A 21,080-nucleotide genomic window follows, 5' to 3' on the forward strand; every position below is an offset into this window, starting at 1 on the left:
ATTCTTATTTTAAATATAAAATTGTTAATACCCGCCGTTTTATCTTAGGAATATTAAAAATCTTAGTGTGATTATATGGAATAATTCGTTACGCATTTTAAAATTACTAATAAATTCATTGGAGAATTTATATAAACTGAACTATATCGTCATTATACACCTGCCGTATTATGAATTATGTATAATACGAAGTTAGTTGCTTTTTCATTATTAATTGTTAAACAAAATAGATCAAGGAAATATTTAATTCGCTCTGAGTAGTTTCCGTATCAATGTTAGCAGTAAATTTAATTGACAGTTTAGCTATACTAATTGTATTAAATATTATCAGCTTATAAATATTTGAGTATTGAACTCTACGAAATTCAACCTATTTAATATCCGTTTTTACATACAATCGGAATAAATAGGAAATAAAATTTTATGCAAATAATTCTGTGTAATTTACGATATTATCACATTGTGTATTAAAAAGGAAATTACATATCCAAAGGAATTAATAAAATTATATTAAATTGTATTTATTTAATGATTAGTGTACTTTAATAATATAAATAATTGAGTTAATCTTTTAGCTACTAAAAAGTATTTCCTTTGATTACTATACTATTGCTCAACGAACCTCAGCACTTGCTAAAAAAATCGAATGACATTATTTAGGTCATATCTATTAGTCATAACCATTGAAGAACAATCGGAAAATATGGAATGTATTACTTAGATGTTATGTGTCTTCATCACATCCATCATGTGTTGAATCATAACTTGACTTGATAGGGAAGACCAAATTACTGTAGTATAAAATTGGTAAATTATAGTCAAAAATAGGAATATTAGAAAATGATGAAAATGATGCCCCTATCCTATCGAAGTGTTTAATTATTAGTCATTATTAGTCACCATGTATCCGAAAGTAATAAAATTTTTCTTAAACTTTCTTTCCACGAAAAATAGGTTCATTCTTCAAACCTACAAACTTCTTTTTATTAAACATTTTATTACTCTAATGGAAAAAATATACTTTACGGAAAAATATAAAAAAAATTTCCTTAAAAACTTTTTTTTCGTAATAAATACACTTTCTTTCTACGATAAATAGGTTGTATTTCTAGGCGAAACTTTCTGGCAGTTTAAAACTTCGGAAGGCTGACATTACAAAGGTTCCTGGCGGTTAAAAAAGAATGACCTATAAAACTGAAAGAGAAAAATGGTTAACCTATGTACACTCGGTTAAGCAAGTAGATTCGATCTGATCCGATTCGAATCATCCGAATAGCCAACAATTAAGGATTAAAGCACGTGGAGATAATATCCTCAGCATAGGGGTGTTTGGCGAAATTAATGATAAAAGGCGTTCGAAATTAATGGTAATCCCTATTTCTCCTCACTAAACGCTGTAGGCCTCACCGGATACTATCATGTTTGTGATTGACCTCAAGGTACTACCCGTGTATCCTATAATTGAAGACAACCAGGCATAAACACGACCAGAAGCATCCAAACCCACACTTCCACACTCCCAACCTACACACAAACTCACATACCTAAGGGAAGATGTAAAGAAAAAGGGCTTAAAAGAAGACCTAACAAAGAGAAGAACTTAGTTAAATTTTGTTATTATTGTATTAGAGGATTTTTTATATATAAATATAAATAAAGTTTACATCTCATTTAAAAGTGTAAATAAAAAATGGAGATTTTATAGATTAAGTCCGAATTTGAAATTTTTACATTATAATAGTATCAAATATTTAAGTGATTTGGTTTTTTTTTAAAAAAAAAATAAACAAATGTTTTTTTTTATTAAATGTTATCTTTTGATTTTAGTTGACTTTATCTTTAGTGACTGATATAATGACATACCTTTACCACACACCAGGATCACCAACTAAAGCTATATTACCTATAATATTTTTAATTTTAGCAGTAAATGATTCAGTTTATTTGTAATTAGTATTTATAGTAGAACCATTAACTAAAAAAAAGAATAAAAATAAATATAATATTCTTAGAATAATTTTCAAATTAATTATTTACCAATTATTATTTCTTTAAAGTTGAAATTTCTTCATTCTATCAGTGATCATAAATCTCTGCATTTACCTATTATGAGAAAGAAGAAATTATTAATAGTGTGCTAAATTTTTATTTAATGGTAAAGAAGACATAGCCAATTCCTCCTTTAGAATTAGCAGACTTTATCAATAACAAAGTAGGATGTTATTTGCTTGAGTTGGTTATCAAGTGAACTAGAGAAATAAAAAAAAAAGAAAAAAAAAAGAAAAAAAGGGAATAAAAAAATAAAATAAAAATAAAATAAAAAAGAAAAAGCAGGTAATTTCATAGGAATTACCCACTTTGCTCACCCTTACCCAACCCAAACAAATAAATCCAGTACCCTCCTAAGTAAAATTTGTGAACTCCCCGACTCAATGAGTTATCCGTTCTAATTTTAGCTTAGGAAGTTACCCACTTTGCAAATAAAAAAATACACACCTCTTTTAAAGTCTCTTGAGCCATTTTACACTCATCTAGAAAACTGGTAATGCACCATTCAGACTGCTTTCATCTGTTGTCTAATGTTTCAATACAAAATAGTGCTATAACTGATAAATAAAAAAAGGAATAAATATGATTCAATGATAAGAAGTCAGATAACAAATATAAAGTATAAGTATAAACATTTAAAAAAAAAATTTTTCACATTTTTAATATTTGATACGCACCCTTTTTCAAGAACTCCTCTAAGAAATAAGTTTATAAAACAACTGAAAAAAACAAGATAAAACACCAAACACTCAAACTCACATCCAAACCCAGCAACAGTATGGATCGTCCCGTCATCTTTTTTTTTTTGTTAGGAGAGTTTAGAACTCGGAAGCAACATTATTATTAGCCTTTTGTTCATATTATTATTAGGTATGTGTCGTTTGATAATATCTGATTTCGCAAGAATTTTTAGTATATTTTCTTTGATGGTTTTTGTGTTTATTGTGTTGTAAAATTTTTCTTGAAAAAAAAAAAAAGGCTAAATAATTTCTAACAAATATTTATGATAAACAACCCTATAAAAAATAAATGTCCGGAAAATGTCTACGAAAATGTCCGGAAATTGTCCAGAATAAATCTGGCATGTCCAGAAATTGTCCGGAAAATGTCTATTTTTTGCTACAAATTTGATACCTAAAATTTTGACATATCCGGACTTTGTCCAGAATATATCCAGAATTTGTCCAGTATAAAAATTTTGGACAAATTCCGGACAGATAAACCTGGACAAATTCCGGACATAGTAAAAATTCAGATAATTTGAGCTGGACAAATTCCGGACATGAAAAAATTCTGGACAAATTCTGGACGCTACTTCCAAAAAAGGATAAATTAATTTTGTAAAAAAATGCAAAAAGCACAAGACTGACATTCATAACCTTCTTTGTCATACTAATTAAATTTGCTGAGCAGGCAAAAATACTATATATCTATGATATAAAACATTAAGTTAAAAGCAATTATAATGATGGTCACCTGTTGATCATCTTTTTGTGCCAAATTTTATGAAAAAATATTTCAGGTCAATTTCCGGACAAATTCTGGACAAAATGAGTGTCCGGAAACGAGTGTGTTTTCGGAACAATTTCTGGACATGGTACCTGGCATTTTCTGGACATTTTCCGGACAATTATTTAGACAAATTTTCCGGACAATTTCTGGACAATTTCCGGACACTTATTTTTTATAGGGCAACCTTATTTTCTTGTAATATAGGACAAACTGGACATAGTATTGTCATTTCTGATAGCTAGTAGTAGTCTTCACTTAACGCGTCTTCACTTTAACGCGTCTATATAGGCTCCGCCAAACTCTATTTCAGTTAAAGGAGGCAGTTTCTGGTAATAATAGTCTTCACTTAACGCCGTCTATATAGGCTCCGTCTTCAGTTAAAGATAAGGTATTGAGAACTAAAAGAAAAAAAAAAACTTTTTTTTTCGACAAACGACAGTTGTTCACGTACGAACAACTTTTTTTTGTTGCTGAGTTATTGAAATAAAAAATAAACGTACGAAAAAATAAGTTAAACGTACAAAAAAGTATTCGCGTCTATATAGGCTCCGTCTTCAGTTAAAGATAAGGTATTGAGAACTAAAAGAAACCAAGAAAAAAAAAGCCCAAATGGGACCTATATATATATAAAAAAAAATATGAGACTCAGATGTGTCCATTACACGATTATTTATTATCAATATTACAGTATTAATTTTTACTAACTATGACTCATATGACTCAAATAGATGTCTGTTACGCGATTTATTATTTGCTATATATATTATTCTTCTGATTATTCTGATTATTAATCAAAATAGTAAAATCTGTTAACTAATTGTTATTATACCAGCATATCGGAATCTGAATAAAATCCGTTCATAGCACAGTACGATAATTCCCGAGCCATTTTTTAGCCACTTTTGGAAATGAGTATCGAATGGCTTTTCCTTTTCATCCGTCCTTGTCAGATTTTTCAGGAGTAGGCGTCCTTCAGATACTGCGAGACATCAGGGTAGAGAGTGACAGACAGAGAAATTTTTTACCGACACAAAAATTCTTTTATTTTAGTTATGTCTACACGTCCTGTATAAAAGATAACTATTTAAATTTAAATAAATTGTATAATAATACACAATCAATGAGAGTGCATATGGAACTCTGAAACTCTTAAAATGTTACGTGACGTGATGACAATATAGGTAATATAGATAGATTGATCAGTAACATCAGTAACTTTGTTACTATGTTGACATTATTGTAAAATTTTCATATACAAAATACACAAATATACTATCGACTTCATGGGTATTATGGGTATTGCTATTACATAATTTATAAAAATTGTACAACAATAAAATATATAAAGTTCAATGTTTTAATTCCTTTTCATATATTTTTTCTTTATAGCTCGCAAAAAAATTTTGTTTTTACATTATAAAGCATTCGACTGATATATCCTGGTCACCGAAAAACCATAAGGTAAGCTAAAGATCCCTGCTTAGCTTCTCAGTGTGTGCATATGTTGTTAGATTGTCGGGTTGAGCCAATCAATTACACTTTGAATCCAAGAAATGGTGTCACGTGATATTAGATAAATCATGGGTTCGTTATTTTTTCAATTTGCGTAAAAATTTGCCAAGTGTCCTGTACATTATGAAATTAGCTGTAATGGGCAAGTCCCAATCCCGGCGCAATGCGACAGGTTACACCTAGTATACCTATATACTTATTTCATTGTTTAGCCAGTTACCTTGTAATATTTATCATTAATTGAAGAAAATTTTCTACGCATCAGTATTTGGTCTTTATAAGTAAAAAGCTAATAGAAGACATGATAAAATATATCATGTGAATTTAATGACTGAAATTTAATTTGCAGGATTATTCGTACTACGCAGACATCGTCACACCATCAATTTCCACCGATCACAAACTAGTTTATGCGGCCATTGACGCTAGATTTTAGCTAAAAAACAAGACCATAAATCGAACGACTATAATTTAATAGAATTATAGAAAAAAAAAATCAACTTTACGATTTAATTTTAAGAAAATTTCCAAAGACAAATGTCAAGACTTTCAGATTTTTGCATGGAACAATTATCGAATCATATCCTCGGACTATACATCAAGACCCTCAAACCCACGTTAACACTATTTTTGGATTCATCACTCAAAGTATTATCAATAATCTTATACATCGTTTAATTCCTACTACAACCAACACATCCACATTTTGGACGAAACCAAAAAACTCTCCGTTTAAGAAGAATCAAACAAATCTAACGTCTAACGATCCTACTTCAGCCCAACGGACCATGACTTCTGACATCAAGGAAATAATTATATAATTATTCAGGAACAGCTCCATCAAATCAAAATTGCACTTTCTACAAATCTTGAGTTAGAAATTAACTCACATACTTAAAAGAAAATATAAAGCTTCAAAATAATCAGACAAAGATGTTAAATTCTTTATTTGACCGAAAACCACAAAAGATTAATATGGACAAACTTATAGAATGATATACTAACCTTTACAACTGATCCAGATGAAATAGAAAGTATATATCCATTATAAAAATATAGGAGCCAGCACGACAAATCCATTATCATACACGACCAACACACCATTACGTGATCAGGACCTTCCTAACAATAAAGCCGCTGGTCATTCATAAAGAAGGTCGTCGTTTACTCACCTAGCTTACAAGGTTCATTACTGAATTCGTATCAGAAAGGTCGACTGATCCCAATATATGACGCCTATCGTAATTAATTAATAAATTCTCTGAATATTTACACGATGATCCCATTTAGATAAAATCATTACGCAAGAAAAACAAATTAACAAAATTGACTTTAATAAGAAATAGTTAAATAAATTTTATTACTAAACTATTTAAGTAAAGTGGACATTACAACTGAAAATTCAAATCAATAAGCAATAAGTTTAAAATAATATAAGGAATAAATTTCTATTAATTTCAAATTAAAAGGAATTATTGGTAATGAGATAATAAATTTTAAATTTGAGCGTTTATTAATGCTAAACTTGTATAAATTAATTGATGAGTTTTATTACATATAGCTCGAAATGATAAAGAGGAAAATATGATAGGAAATGAAAATTAATGACGAAAGAACGAAAAGAAAGTATTAAAAAGTATTTCCCACATTGTGCTGGAATTCTAATTCCGCTATAACCTGCATGCTGATTTTAACTAAATAAGTTACGCTTGTTCATCTGTGCTAGTTAATTAAATCATTAATTATCTCTTATGAGGAAATTCTTCATCGCCGATTTTGAAAATAATAAATCAAATTTGGACTTATATAAGTGAGTAGTCTTCAAATATGTATTACAAAAATCCGCATAAATTTTTCAGGTCACTACTGCCAATAGCAGATGCTATAGCTAAAAACTGGATAAAACTATGTTCCAAAACAAGTGACTTTAAATGTTCTAGCAGCAGTTAAAGAAAATGCATCATTAGTTTCGACTTCTAGTTTTCTACAGCTACTGTAAAAGAAACCTTACAAGTGAATATGTTTTGTCAGAATTTTACACGTAATGTATTTATGTTATGACAATACTATCACGTGCGTAATATCCATTGGACTTTGAGGTGGATGATTATAAGTTTTCAAGTTATTAAAAGATTAAATTAGATAGATTCATTCTTTTTATCAAATTATTTTAATCTTAGCCTGTAATCAATTTTACGTTCAATTTGGGTAAATCTTTTATGATTCGTGATAATATTTTTAGATTTTTTTTTTCGAACAAATATTAATTTTCCTTTATTAGAATAATGAAATAATGAAAATTATGTGGTTTATAAATTCCAATATTATTCATTTACATATCGAACGTGTATTAGAATACTTAATAAAGAGGAGGATTTTTCCAGTAATGAATTACAATTTAATAAGAATTTATTTCATAATTTCACGCCGAGATCATTTTAACTTGGTGGTAATGTTACTGGTAAAATGTGAAATTGTTTATTTCAAGAAATATCACGTTATTTTAATGTTTAATATATCATGTTAGTAAGATTATTAAAAAAACCAAATGAATAATTCGGTGATTTGAAGAAAAAAACAATATATATAAATTTTCTTATAAATGATTTACAAACTGGACCATTTAATATGCAGTACCTGTCCAATGATCAAATTATAAGAACTAATGTGATATTAAAATTATTTTGCATGTATTTCTTCCAATAATTTCTCTAATTTCTCTAATTTCTCTAATTTACCTTCTAATACTGATAATTTCTTCAATACCACCTCATTGTTAATAGGATCATGTTTAATTTGAAGTTCTTTTAATAATTTTTCCCTCATCTCTGCAAATTCCTTAGTATCCCATTTACCCTCTTTAATCAATCTTTCAACTTCTCTTCGAGTCTTATCAATATCAGCATAATAATGTCTTTGAAAAATAAAAATTAAATAATTAATAAAATCATAAAATTAATTTTTTTTTAAAAAAAGTGAAACTACATACATTACTTCAGGAAACCATGTTTGCTAACGTCTCTGATGTGGTAATAGGTAAAATAATTCAATCTCAGCTAAAATCTAAAAATTGAGATATATTAGTATATTTACAGAAATGGAATGATTAATATTAATATTATTTACTTCTGCTTTTTGTATCAAATACGAGATTCTATTATTATCTTCTTCAATTGCATTATTAAGTAATCCAATTAACAAGTTCATAAGATATACAACAATTAAGAGGGAGAATAAAACAATCAAAACTGCAATTGATGGATTGCCTGCATATGACCAATTAGATAATGCACTTGAATCACCTATTGATAAGAAGAATTGCTTAAAAATATTAGAAAATATTATGTATATTTACATAATTATGAAAAATTTAAGTATACCTATTAAAAATAAATATATAGCAAAAAGGGAAGTTCTAATATCTATAAACATGTTTGTATTTTCATCAGGAATTTGAATTATAATTGGATTTGAGTTTATGTTTCCATCATTATCAATTTGATTATAACTAGGTGCTAGATTCCAAGGATTATTTGGATCATTATTATTTGTATTCTGTTTTTCAAATGAAAATTCAGATTTTGGTGATAATAAAGTATAAAATGCATATGCAAAACTTATTATAATAATGAATAAGACTAATAAAAAAGAAAAAATCTTTTTTCCAACACTAATAATAATTGCAAAATATACACCAAAATATTCAAATGCTCTAAAAAATAACAAAAATTTTATATCCAAAAATAAGCATGAAAAAGAAAGCAGTTGAGTTAGATAGTTATTATTCTTATCATTTGTTTGAAGCCAATAAATAGAAGTGTAAATCAAAAGCACATAAGCAATTATATCTGAAATATTAAAATATAATTTAATTTCATTTCTTAAAATGTTGTAAATAATTAAATTAAACATCCATATTTACCAAAAATATTCCAAAAATTATAGAACCATTTAGTAATATTATAAAAAAATTGACGAATTTCAAAAATCAGATGAATAAATCCAAGTATAATTGAAGCAATAAAAAGTTGTTGTCTAACTTTTTCATTAAGAGGAATTGTTGCAGCAGCAGTAAAGCATCCAAGTAAAGTCATAAATAAAATCCAAATAATTGCATAATAATATTTGCCATAATTATTCCATTTAAAATTAATTAATGCTTCACCATTCCATGTCTTATAGATATTTCTATTTATTGTTTCAGTAAATGAACTAGGTTGAGGTCTAATTAATTCTAAAAGCCAATTATAATCAGTTGAATAATTAACAAAATTAATATAAGGAATCACAAAAGTTATTGTTGGTGTTGTTGGTATATCTTTTTTTAAAAATTTTAAATATTTTAAGATCAACAAAAAAATAAACAAAAGTAAATACATCTGTAAAGTAAATATTATTAATAAAATTGTATTTTGATAAAATATAAAATGTAGCCAAATAAAGGGGAAAAGTTAAAAGTATTATTAAAATTTGAATAGCAAATATAATTAAAAATAACAATAATAAACCTATATTTTTTGTATAATGAAATGTACAATAAAATTTATAATAGTATTTTGTCCATAAAAGAGATCGAGATAAATTAATCATTTGAGGAGATTGAGTAAAAGAATATAGATGTAAATTTTTATTTCGATGCTCTATACTATAAAAAGAAGAATCTATGATTATATTCGTTTCTGATGAATATTTTAGAATATATTCTGGATAATATTCATCTAGTAATGGCATTGCAGAAGTGACAATGCTTAAAAATAACTTATTGTTCATTAAATCCTCTTTAAAATAAGTCATACATTTTTTATAAATATCATCAATTAATTCTAGCTTATGTTCTTTAATTGCTAACATTAATAATTCAACTCCATATTTCAAAAGACTTGTCTTATTATTTATTACATCTGAAACCCATCCATTTAATCTAAAACTATCATAATTTGGTAATGGTAAAGTAGATTGTGAAAATTTTCTTTTGTAATGTTGAAGTGTTGTTTTCTTACATTTTTAATCATTATAAATATATTGTTCTAATTCCAGAAAATAAAAATAGTTTAAAGAAATAGATTTGTTATTTTCACTAAAAGTATAAATAAGAATACCAAATGTTGTCAATATAACAATATCGTTGTTATTAAATAACGAGCTCATAATTAATTTTGGTTATTGCAGAATATTTATATTTATAATGATGATTGTCAATTCTCCTGCTAATTACTAAATTCCATTCAGTATTGTGTTTTTTAAAAACTGCCAGGTTAATTTCAATATGATTGATATTCATATCCCATTTAATTAAATTTTCAGTTGATACGGTTGATTTTTGTACCCTATGAAGATCATTTGTTATGGCCTTTTGAAATAATGTAGGCACAGCATCCATATATAAATTAAATGAATGAACATTTAAGTGTTTGTCAACATCATCACATTCAATAATTTTATTATTTTCTTTACTTAATTCATCGGAATTTTTGTTCGTTTTTGACATAAATTTAGATTTCCATACACGTCCATTTAGAATTCTAAGCACAAACTTTGTTTGTTCATCATCAGTTTGTTCAGAACTTTGTTCACTAAAAAAAGCTTCTAGTTCATCATAATTTGGTTTTTGTTTTTCAAATAGAGTTTGATTCCGATTATTTTTGTATTTATATATTTGATTTCTTTGTCTGGTGTATAATAGAATAAAGAAGGTAAAAGAAATAAACCAGTATGATTCATAAAATTATATAGTTGAATATCTGAATAAAAAAATAATGATTTAATATGAGTAATAATTAAGTATAAATAAGATTTTTTAAAATGATTACCATCATTTACATCCAAAGAAGCAATAGGAATTCCCAATTCGATTAAATAAACGATGATTTTGTCATTGAATTTTAGAAAAATAAACTTTTCATTACTGAATATTCGATATCATACATTTTAAACTAAAAATAAATAGTATTCAATATATTTAATTATAATTTAACGTCAATTGGTTTGAAAATAATTTTATAACTATATTCATTACCTCATTCTCATCTTTATGGTTAACAAATATTTTTACACTTTTCTCAGTATTAATATTCCATTCATAAATGTAATCATTTGAATCCATTGGATACAGGTAAACTTTATCATATTTTGATATACTAACTAATTCATAATCTTTAAGTATCCTATAAAATCTCTTACATTCCCATTTGTTATCTTTTGTTTGTGTGGAATAAATCCAAATAATATCATGACTTCCAAAAGTTTCATGAACGTAGAATAAACTATATAAAATAAATTCACCTTTTAAATTAAAGGTACAGTAATTAGAATTTGAATGAGAAACTTCTGTATCTAAATTTAATGCAATTTTTTTTTTATTATTCATATCGATTACTAAAAAAAAATATTAAATAAATATCAATTACCATAATTTAATAATTTCATAATCAAATAATTATTACTTACCAGTAATAGTACATTTATAATCATTACTGATATAAGCAAGTTTCTTATCATCAGAAACACATGAACTTCTGATTCCTTTATCTTCATTAATTTTGACAGTTTGATCAAATTTAAGTTGAACCTTATCCATATCTTCAACATTCCAACCGGCAATTGAACGATCTTCTTTACTATATGTAATAAGGTAGTTTTCTTTTGGTGATATTTCTATTATAATAATAGGTTTACCGTTATGTGGTTCATCATTGATATCATCGAAGGTAAATATTTTATCAACATCATTTTTATCATCGATATCATCGGAGGTAAGTATTTTATCAACATCGATATTATTAATATCAATTTTGTCAGCATCATCGTTAATTTCGATTATTGTTACTCATTTGGTAATCGCTTATAAATAGTATAAATTTATTACCAAAGAAATCATTATTTTATATCGTCCATTTGCGATTATATACTTTTTTTTTTTAGTTTGAAACACACGTGTAAATATGCATGGCAGTACGTAAAATTACGCCTCTTGCATAAAAAATTTTTTTATTATGAAAAGTTAATTGAGTAATGATCAGTGAATCAAATTTAAGTATTTTTTTTTTGTGCGTGATCTCAAATGAAAATGTGCTTTTTTAAAACGACACTTTTCCTTTTTCTCAACTAAATACAATAATCTGTTTATTTTAAATTATTTATTTATCTTGAACTATAATATAAAAACATTAAAGAAAATATACGCACCGAAATTACTAGTATTTGTTTTATATAAACAAATAAACATAATGTTATTAAAAACAATATGTAATATGTTTTATAACTTACTATACACATTATTAAAGATAATTTAGTAAACATTAAACATAGCAGGGAGCTTTAAATATCATTGAATAGTAAAAATTTATTATTCGTCTATATTATTAAAGAGTATGACTTGATCATAGAATAATTGGATATATTTTAATCCTTGATTGTAAATTTAATAATTTAATCTAGTCATGAACATTGATTTCAACACTATTATTGGCTTGATTTAGAATCATGTGATCGGCTGTTTTTTTGGTCAAATCTGTTAATAACAAAGAAAACTTACAAATAGCAGTTAAAAAACATTTATATTTTATTTAGTTATTGGTATCTTTAAATTTTAAATTAGATGATAAATAATTATAATAGTACCTAAATCAGAAACTTCTAAGTCGATTAATTGAGAGTCACAAACACAACTATTTTTAAAATAAAACTTTTAAAATAGAAAATACCTAACGATATTCATAATAGGTTACTGTTGTATGAAGCGCTGACGTTTCACTAGGTCAAATGAATCATAGATGTAGCAAATGTGAAGCTATGATGTGGGATTGATGAAAGAGTAAACAAATCATCAAAATCACCAGTACTGATCAAAAATCCTGGGTAGTTACCCCGTATTGTGTCACGACGTCACTTGCCGGACGGCGAATCACGGACTAATTATCAAATTGTAAAAAATAACATTTATTTCTCAAGGAATAGTATTATATATTTGACCCTTATTAATTTTTTTAAGCCTATGATATCTTTATTTCACTTCCTAATATTCCTTACATCTAGAGTTAATGGCTTTCAACTTTCAAGCAATGCCCTATAAAATTTTTTAATATTTTGTGTATTTGTGAGTATTACAGGATTTTTTAATTTCTAATAATCATTTATCGTCAAATTTCTGAGAACAGAGAAAATTACTATTGAATGCAACACTAAATCACTAATGCAGCTTTGAAAATCTAAAGCTATTAAGTTTTTCTTGCGAAATATTCAAATTATATCCAGCAGATAATGTTCTGATAAAAATGTTTTTTTTGACATTTTGCGGGAAAAATTGACTACTTAATAAATACATGTTTAATGCAGATCAGTTCATCGGGAAAAATATAGCCCGAAAAACATTTTTTTATCAGATGATCGACATTTGCATATCCCATTTTGAAAACGGCAATAATGCAGATCAGCGCATCGGAAAAAATATAGCCCGAAAATTTTTTTTTTTTTACTGAAACTTCTACTTTTGGTTAAAATATTCCTTATTTATGAGATGAATAGTACAAAAAAAAATTTCGAAGAAAATAATTTTTTTAAAGTAAATAAATTTTTAAAATAACCAAATGGAAGCTACTAATATAAAAGATACAGTAAGCAGCAAAAATTGTTTATATTGTAATAAACCTTTTACTAAGGAATTATTGTGTAAAAAATGCATTAATTCTTTAGAAAAATTAGCAGAAAATGGTATTACTGTTGCAATGAATATTTTAGCTATACATTATGAATATGGAAAAGGAACAGAAAAGAATTTAGAAAAAGTCTTTTACTGGTATCAAAAAGCAGCAGAAAATGGTTATACTAATGCAATGTATAATTTAGCTATGTGTTATAAAAATGGAAAAGAAACAGAAAAGAATTTAGAAAAAAGCTTTTTTTGGTATCAAAAAGCAGCAGAAAATAGTTATATTGATGCAATGTCTAATTTAGCCTTATATTATAAAAATGGAGAAGGAACAGAAAAGAATTTAGAAAAAGCCTTTTATTGGTATCAAAAAGCAGCAGAAAATGGTTATAATAATGCAATGTTTAATTCAGCCATATGTTATAAAAATGGAAAAGAAACAGAAAAGAATTTAGAAAAAGCCTTTTGTTGGTATCAAAAAGTAGCAGAAAATGGTTATACTAGTGCAATGTATAATTTAGCTATATGTTATAAAAATGGAGAAGGAACAGAAAAGAATTTAGAAAAAGCCTTTTATTGGTATCAAAAAGTAGCAGAAAATGGTTATAATAATGCAATGTTTAATTTAGCTATCTGTTATAAAAATGGAGAAGGAACAGAAAAGAATTTAGAAAAAGCCTTTTATTGGTATCAAAAAGTAGCAGAAAATGGTTATACTAATGCAATGTTTAATTTAGCAATATGTTATGAAAATGGAGAAGGAACAGAAAAGAATTTAGAAAAAGCCTTTTATTGGTATCAAAAAGCAGCAGAAAATGGTCAAGAAAATGCAATTTTTAATTTAGCCAATAGATATTATAGTGGAGAAGGAACCGAAAAGAATTTAGAAAAAGCCTTTTATTGGTATCAAATAGCAGCAGAAAAAAATCATTTTACTAAAGCAATGTTTAATTTAGCCTTATGTTATGAAGATGGAGAAGGAACAGAAAAGAATTTAGAAAAAGCCTTTTATTGGTATCAAAAAGCAGCAGAAAATGGTAAAGAAAATGCAATGTATAATTTAGCCTTATGTTATATAAATGGAGAAGGAACAGAAAAGAATTTAGAAAAAGCCTTTTATTGGTATCAAAAAGCAGCAGAAAAAGATGTAGAAAATGCAATGTTTAATTTAGCCATATGCTATAAACATGGAGAAGGAACAGAAAAGAATTTAGAAAAAGCCTTTTATTGGTATCAAAAAGCAGCAGAAAATGGTAAAGAAAATGCAATGTATAATTTAGCCTTATGTTATATAAATGGAGAAGGAACAGAAAAGAATTTAGAAAAAGCCTTTTATTGGTATCAAAAAGCAGCAGAAAAAGATGTAGAAAATGCAATGTTTAATTTAGCCTTATGCTATAAAAATGGAAAAGGAACAGAAAAGAATTTAGAAAAAGCCTTTTATTGGTATCAAATAGCAGCAGAAAAAAATCATTTTACTAAAGCAATGTTTAATTTAGCCTTATGTTATAAAAATGGAGAAGGAACAGAAAAGAATTTAGAAAAAGCCTTTTATTGGTATCAAAAAGCAGCAGAAAATGGTCAAGAAAATGCAATTTTTAATTTAGCCAATAGGTATTATAGTGGAGAAGGAACAGAAAAGAATTTAGAAAAAGCCTTTTATTGGTATCAAAAAGCAGCAGAAAATGGTCATGCAAGTGCAATTTTTAATTTAGCCAATAGGTATTATAGTGGAGAAGGAACAGAAAAGAATTTAGAAAAAGCCTTTTACTGGTATCAAAAAGCAGCAGAAAATGGTCATGCAAGTGCAATATTTAATTTAGCCATATGCTATAGAAATGGAGAAGGAACAGAAAAGAATTTAGAAAAAGCCTTTCATTGGTATCAAAAAGCAGCAGAAAATGGTCGTACTGATGCAATGAATTATTTAGCTAATAGGTATTATAGTGGAGAAGGAACAGAAAAGAATTTAGAAAAAGCCTTTTACTGGTATCAAAAAGCAGCAGAAAATGGTCATGCAAGTGCAATGAATTATTTAGCTAATAGGTATTATAGTGGAGAAGGAACAGAAAAGAATTTAGAAAAAGCCTTTTATTGGTATCAAAAAGCAACAGAAAATGGTGAAGAAGATGCAATGAATAATTTAGCCATATGTTATGAAAATGGAGAAGGAACAGAAAAGAATTTAGAAAAAGCCTTTTACTGGTATCAAAAAGCAGCAGAAAATGGTGAAGAAGATGCAATGAATAATTTAGCCATATGCTATAAACATGGAGAAGGAACAGAAAAGAATTTAGAAAAAGCCTTTTATTGGTATCAAAAAGCAGCAGAAAATGGTCAAGAAAATGCAATGCTTAATTTAGTCACATGTTATGAAAATGGAGAAGGAACAGAAAAGAATTTAGAAAAAGCATTTTATTGGTACCAAAAAGTAGCAGAAAATGAAGTTAGATTAGTATGTAATGAATGCAAGCAACCATTCATTGATTACCAGTGGTGCCATCAATGTAATACTAAACGATTTCAACAAGATTTTTCTAAATGGACTAGTAAAAATGAATTTATTGATAAATTTATTCAAGAAGCACAATTAAATGCTAAAAATAGTTATGAACTTTTAGAGTGGATACCTTATAATAAATTGTCAGGAATTAATTATTATAATAAAGGAGGATTTAGTGAAATTCATAAAGCTATCTGGTTAGATGGACCTATTTACGGTTGGAATTTTAACAAACAACAATGGAATAGATGTAGTTTTCAAGCAGGTTATGAGGTTATTCTTAAAACACTTAATAGTTCATCAAACTTAGATAGTAAATTTTTGGATGAGGTATATTATTCATATTTTGTGGCAATTTTATTTTTTTTATGCAAATGTTTAACAATTTTTTTATAATTTATATAGTGGAAATATTATTATAATTGTCAGAAAAAATCATTTTCAAAATTTATACAATTCTTTGGGTTTACCCAAGATCCAAATAATTTAAATTATATAATTATAATGAGTTATGCAAAAAAAGGAAGTTTGAGAAAATGTTTATCTGATATAATTAAATTTAAGTGGAAAGACAAGTTACGATTATTGAAAAAAATTATACTAGGACTTAAAGTAATTCATGAATCAAATTTAACTCATGGTGATTTTCATGATGGTAATATTTTAATGTCAGATGATTACAATGAGTTATTTATTATAGATTTAGGATTATGTAAACCTGTAAGCGATTTACAAGACTCTGTCAATAAAGTTAATGAAATTTATGGGGTTTTACCTTATATGGCGCCTGAAATATTAAGAAAAAAACCTTATACACAAGCAAGTGATATTTATAGTTTTTCAATAATAATGTGGGAATTTACATCAGGTATCCCTCCATTTAATCATGAATCACATGATCTTCAGCTTAGTTTAAGTATTTGTGAAGGGAAACGGCCTAAAATTACAAAAAATACTCCAGAATGTTATATAGATTTAATGAAAAAATGTTGGGATTCAGATCCTTCTAATAGACCAACCATAATAATGCTTGAAAATATTTTATCTGAATGGAATAAGTGTATTAGTGAATATTATATAATAAACAGGGATGGAAATTATGAATATGTAGTATCTGGTATTAATAGTCAATTTGAAAATGATATGCTGGAATTTGTAGAAGCAGACAAAGCTTTAATACAAGAACAAGCAAATACCTCTGTTATACAATCTCATTCACAAGCCTATTATAAAAGTCGAAAACTTACTGAAATTTTAGTTCAAGAAGAGTCTCAAGGTCTTGATTGTGTAATTGAAGATTTTAATTCTAATATTTTTTAATCATCACTCATGTTACTCCAATTTTTTTTATTATAATAGTCATATTAAAAATTATAGCATAGTATAATCATTAAATATGAAGTGGGTCTGGTTCATTTCACCAACAATCATTTCACTGTCATAAAAAATAAATATTGAATATGAGACCCTATAAAAACGAAATGTGTTAAATTTGTGTTCATGTGTAAAAAACGTCCAAAAAAGCACCATTTTGTCCGATTTATGTCTTATTACAAAAAAACAAAAATTAAACAAAATGGTGCTTTTTTAGACATTTATTACACATGAGCACAAATATTAAACAAATTTACCTCATTTCGTTTTTATAGGGAGATATTTTATTATAAAAACTTTTTATTTAGATATTTAGTTTAGATATAATAAGTATTGACACTTACTTTCATCTTAGACTGGTTAGTAGATAGAATAACATATAGCTATATCTATTGTATTCTTTTTTATTTTTTTTTACATATGTTACATATGTAATTATAAATTTCATTAAAATAATAAAAACTAACAAATATATATATATATAAACTTTTTAGTTTTTGATCAAAACAAAACATTAATACATTTATTTTAAAAAATAAACTATTGTGAAAAGTATGTGCTATTCCCCTAAGGAAATCTATAGTAGTAGTTTTTTTTTGTATTTAATAAAATCTAACAAAGAAATATGTGTTACTAACAAAAAAATTTCCCCATTTCATATAAAGATATATGTAAAGATATTTATAATATTTTTATATTTAATTTTATATATATGTCAATAAAAGGTTTGTTGGTAAAATAACCCTGTTGGTGAAATGTTTGTCGGTGAAACGTTTGTCAGTAAAATGAAGTAATTGCATATGGAGCTTATGTAATGTAGATTAAAATTGGCTAAATAATAAATTAAATGTATTTTGGTATCAACAATCATCTCTATATATTCTAATACAATTATCATAATTCTTATTAAAGAAACAAAAGAAATTGATACGGATTAGATTTTAATTTTTGGTGTTAAATCAAGAATTTTCATTTAATTTTACAAATTCCATTTGATACAGTGTAAACAAGTATAAAAATTTAGTTTTTCAAATTCTTATTTAATGAACCACTGAATAGAGTGTAGAATTTTCTGTTGATGAATTTTCTCTAGTACTACAAAAATTTAGTTTTATTTGGAAATACTTTATCGAAGGGCAAAAATGCATTATGACATTGATATGTTTACACAAAAAAGTTTCTATTTTAACAAGTAAACGTTAAACATGTTGGGAAGCTTTAAGCAATTTTATTTGAAATGATTTCAAAGTTTTACCCTTGAAATTTCATCCACAAAAGAGCTCTGAAACCTGACCCAATAAATTTTTTTTCAGGTTAGGTCATATTGGGCTACCCACTTGACCCGATCTGATCTGTTTAACCCAAAAATTTTATATTGATAAAATAATTATAAAAAAAAACGTTTCAGATTTTTTACGCTGAATTTTTAAATTTTAAAACCACTTTTTTTTCTCGTTTCATGGATTTAAATTTTTGAGGTCGGCAGTCGGTATTTTATTTAAAAATTTTATATATTTGTATATTTGTAAGGCAAAAATGGTAGTCCCAAATATTAAAAATTTTTTTTTTTTTTTTCCTTGAATTTTTTTAAAATTAGGTTGGCGGTTATGAGAACCAATTTTTAATGTTGTGTCGCCTAATATAAAAAGTTATTTTATTATTAAAAAAAATGGTTTTTAAGAGAAATTTTTTTTTTAGTAAATTACAACAATCATTAAGATTGTGATAATAGATTAAGGGGGACTTCTATCTGAACTATGTATTTCTTTTCTTGTAAGATGAATTTATTTGTATTTTTCTGCACGTTACTAAAAAAAAAATAAAACTGGTACTTTTTTTTTCAAAAAAAATTCAATAAATAAAAAATTTGTTACAAAAAATTTGTTTGGGTGGTAATAAATAAAATGCTTTTTTTTTGAGCAAATTTGATAATCAGATTTAGGGTTCATCATAGAGAAAATCAACAATACTTTGACTCATAATTAGCTAAACAAGTTTAAAACAAGGAAACCTGTCGGCTCAAAATACAATCTTTTAGAAAAAAAAGAGAAATTAGAAAACTCACCCAAAGGGCGAACAGAAAGAAACTATAACTAAAAAAATTCTATGATAAAAAAAAAAAATAAAAAAAAAATATCTATTTGACAAATATGTAAATAGGGAGCAACTGACTAATTCCATCCCATTAACTATTTTATTCTAATTTCGCATCAAGAAAATTAACGTCTTCCCTTTACTTATATTTAAAATAAAAATATTTTCTCTCTCATAATCAAAGGTTTTTTGATAATCGTACCGTAATTTTCATATAATGCTTCGCATAATAGCAGCGTTTAGAAAATTAACGTGTGCCTTTGTTTATGTCATAAAAAAAATAAATTATTTTACCCTATAACTAAAGGTTATTATTGTAATCGTACCGACATCATATGCGCGAATTTAGTTCATTTGAATTTAATTAACAAAGTTGCCTTTAGCGGTCCTTTACGTAATACTAATATGATCGGCATTCATGTGTTTTTATGTCATATGATTATAAAGACCAGTTAATAAAAAAAATTTTCCATTCAACTAATCGTAAAACAAAAATAACTTAATGAAAAATACGCGTTCAACCCATCTAACCACTATACAACCCATCCAACTAACTTCGGTATATACTTCAGCATAAAACCGGCGTAATTTTTTTATAAAACTTACTGAAATTGTTAGTTTTCTCTACTTTTTTTTAGTTATTCGTTTACTTATAGAATTTTATTTTTTTTTAAGTAATGTCTACCCGAGATTCAACTAGGTTATATTGTTCAATCTGCAAAAGGCGTGTTAAAGGGTTCAAAAATCGCTCAGGTCTACAAAGACACGAAACATTAAAACATGTATCTTACAATACACTTCCTTCACATATTCAACCAGTTTCAGAGTCCGAGCTTTCACACTTGAAAAAAGCTATAATTAAAGAATTACAAAAACGTCTTAAAAACCATCATACTGCTGTTGGGAAACAAGTATTTTCGATACATTGTAGTGAAGATGCCTTCGTTGGTATTTTTAGAAACCATATAACGCGTTACTCTCCATGTGGGTCTTCTTATTTATGTATCTTTAAGGGAGAAAAGGCCTTTGATGAAGTTGGAAAAGTCTTAGATGACAAAAATTGGGGTGAGCGCAATTATGGAGGAGGACAATTGAGTTTTGTTCGTTTGTATATGCCTGAAAGTGAAAATAACAGTTATGATCAAAATGCAAAAAAATCAAAATCAAAATTAGTTTATAATGGAGAAATGACCGTTAAATGGAAGGTGACGGGAGGTAGAGACAAAGAGAACCATAAATTTGAAGCGGGTTCAGCTCAATTTCGTTTTTTTTTAGACCAATGTCAAATTTAAAGAAAATTTTATAAACTTATGTAATTAGGTTTTTATTATGATAACGATGGAATGAACTACTATCAATTGAAAAAAAATTACATAGATATAGTATTAG

The 21,080-nt window shown here is 26.5% G+C and overlaps 4 protein-coding genes across 5 annotated transcripts; 3 read left to right on the plus strand and 1 right to left on the minus strand.

The window, feature by feature from the left end:
- Nucleotides 1–10,204: 10,204 nt before the first annotated feature.
- OCT59_013257 (uncharacterized protein) lies at nucleotides 10,205–12,298 on the minus strand (the record flags this gene model as incomplete). 2 transcript variants are annotated; one of them, XM_066140685.1, is made up of 5 exons in its annotated part: nucleotides 10,205–10,742; nucleotides 10,999–11,006; nucleotides 11,090–11,448; nucleotides 11,521–11,898; nucleotides 12,259–12,298. In XM_066140685.1, the coding sequence occupies 5 exons, from the start codon at nucleotides 12,296–12,298 to the stop codon at nucleotides 10,205–10,207; spliced, it is 1,323 nt and encodes a 440-aa protein (XP_066001544.1). The 2 variants fall into 2 exon arrangements, with proteins under 2 accessions (XP_066001544.1, XP_066001545.1); XM_066140686.1 differs by lacking the exon at nucleotides 10,205–10,742 and having other exon boundaries at nucleotides 10,956–11,006.
- Nucleotides 12,299–13,658: 1,360 nt separating this feature from the next.
- Nucleotides 13,659–16,537, plus strand: OCT59_013258 (uncharacterized protein; the record flags this gene model as incomplete). The annotated part of the gene is made up of 2 exons (XM_066140688.1): nucleotides 13,659–16,175; nucleotides 16,520–16,537. 2 exons carry the CDS (start codon nucleotides 13,659–13,661, stop codon nucleotides 16,535–16,537), a joined length of 2,535 nt encoding a protein of 844 aa, XP_066001546.1.
- A 712-nt stretch (nucleotides 16,538–17,249) lies between these two features.
- OCT59_013259 (uncharacterized protein) lies at nucleotides 17,250–17,543 on the plus strand (the record flags this gene model as incomplete). Its single annotated transcript, XM_066140689.1, has 1 exon — nucleotides 17,250–17,543. The coding sequence occupies one exon, from the start codon at nucleotides 17,250–17,252 to the stop codon at nucleotides 17,541–17,543; it is 294 nt and encodes a 97-aa protein (XP_066001547.1).
- Nucleotides 17,544–20,368: 2,825 nt separating this feature from the next.
- OCT59_013260 (uncharacterized protein) lies at nucleotides 20,369–20,983 on the plus strand (the record flags this gene model as incomplete). The annotated part of the gene is made up of 1 exon (XM_066140690.1): nucleotides 20,369–20,983. One exon carries the CDS (start codon nucleotides 20,369–20,371, stop codon nucleotides 20,981–20,983), a length of 615 nt encoding a protein of 204 aa, XP_066001548.1.
- Between the last annotated feature and the right edge of the window lie 97 nt (nucleotides 20,984–21,080).

The sequence above is a fragment of the Rhizophagus irregularis genome, chromosome 20, assembly GCF_026210795.1.
Source record: "Rhizophagus irregularis chromosome 20, complete sequence".
Taxonomy (NCBI): domain Eukaryota; kingdom Fungi; phylum Glomeromycota; class Glomeromycetes; order Glomerales; family Glomeraceae; genus Rhizophagus; species Rhizophagus irregularis.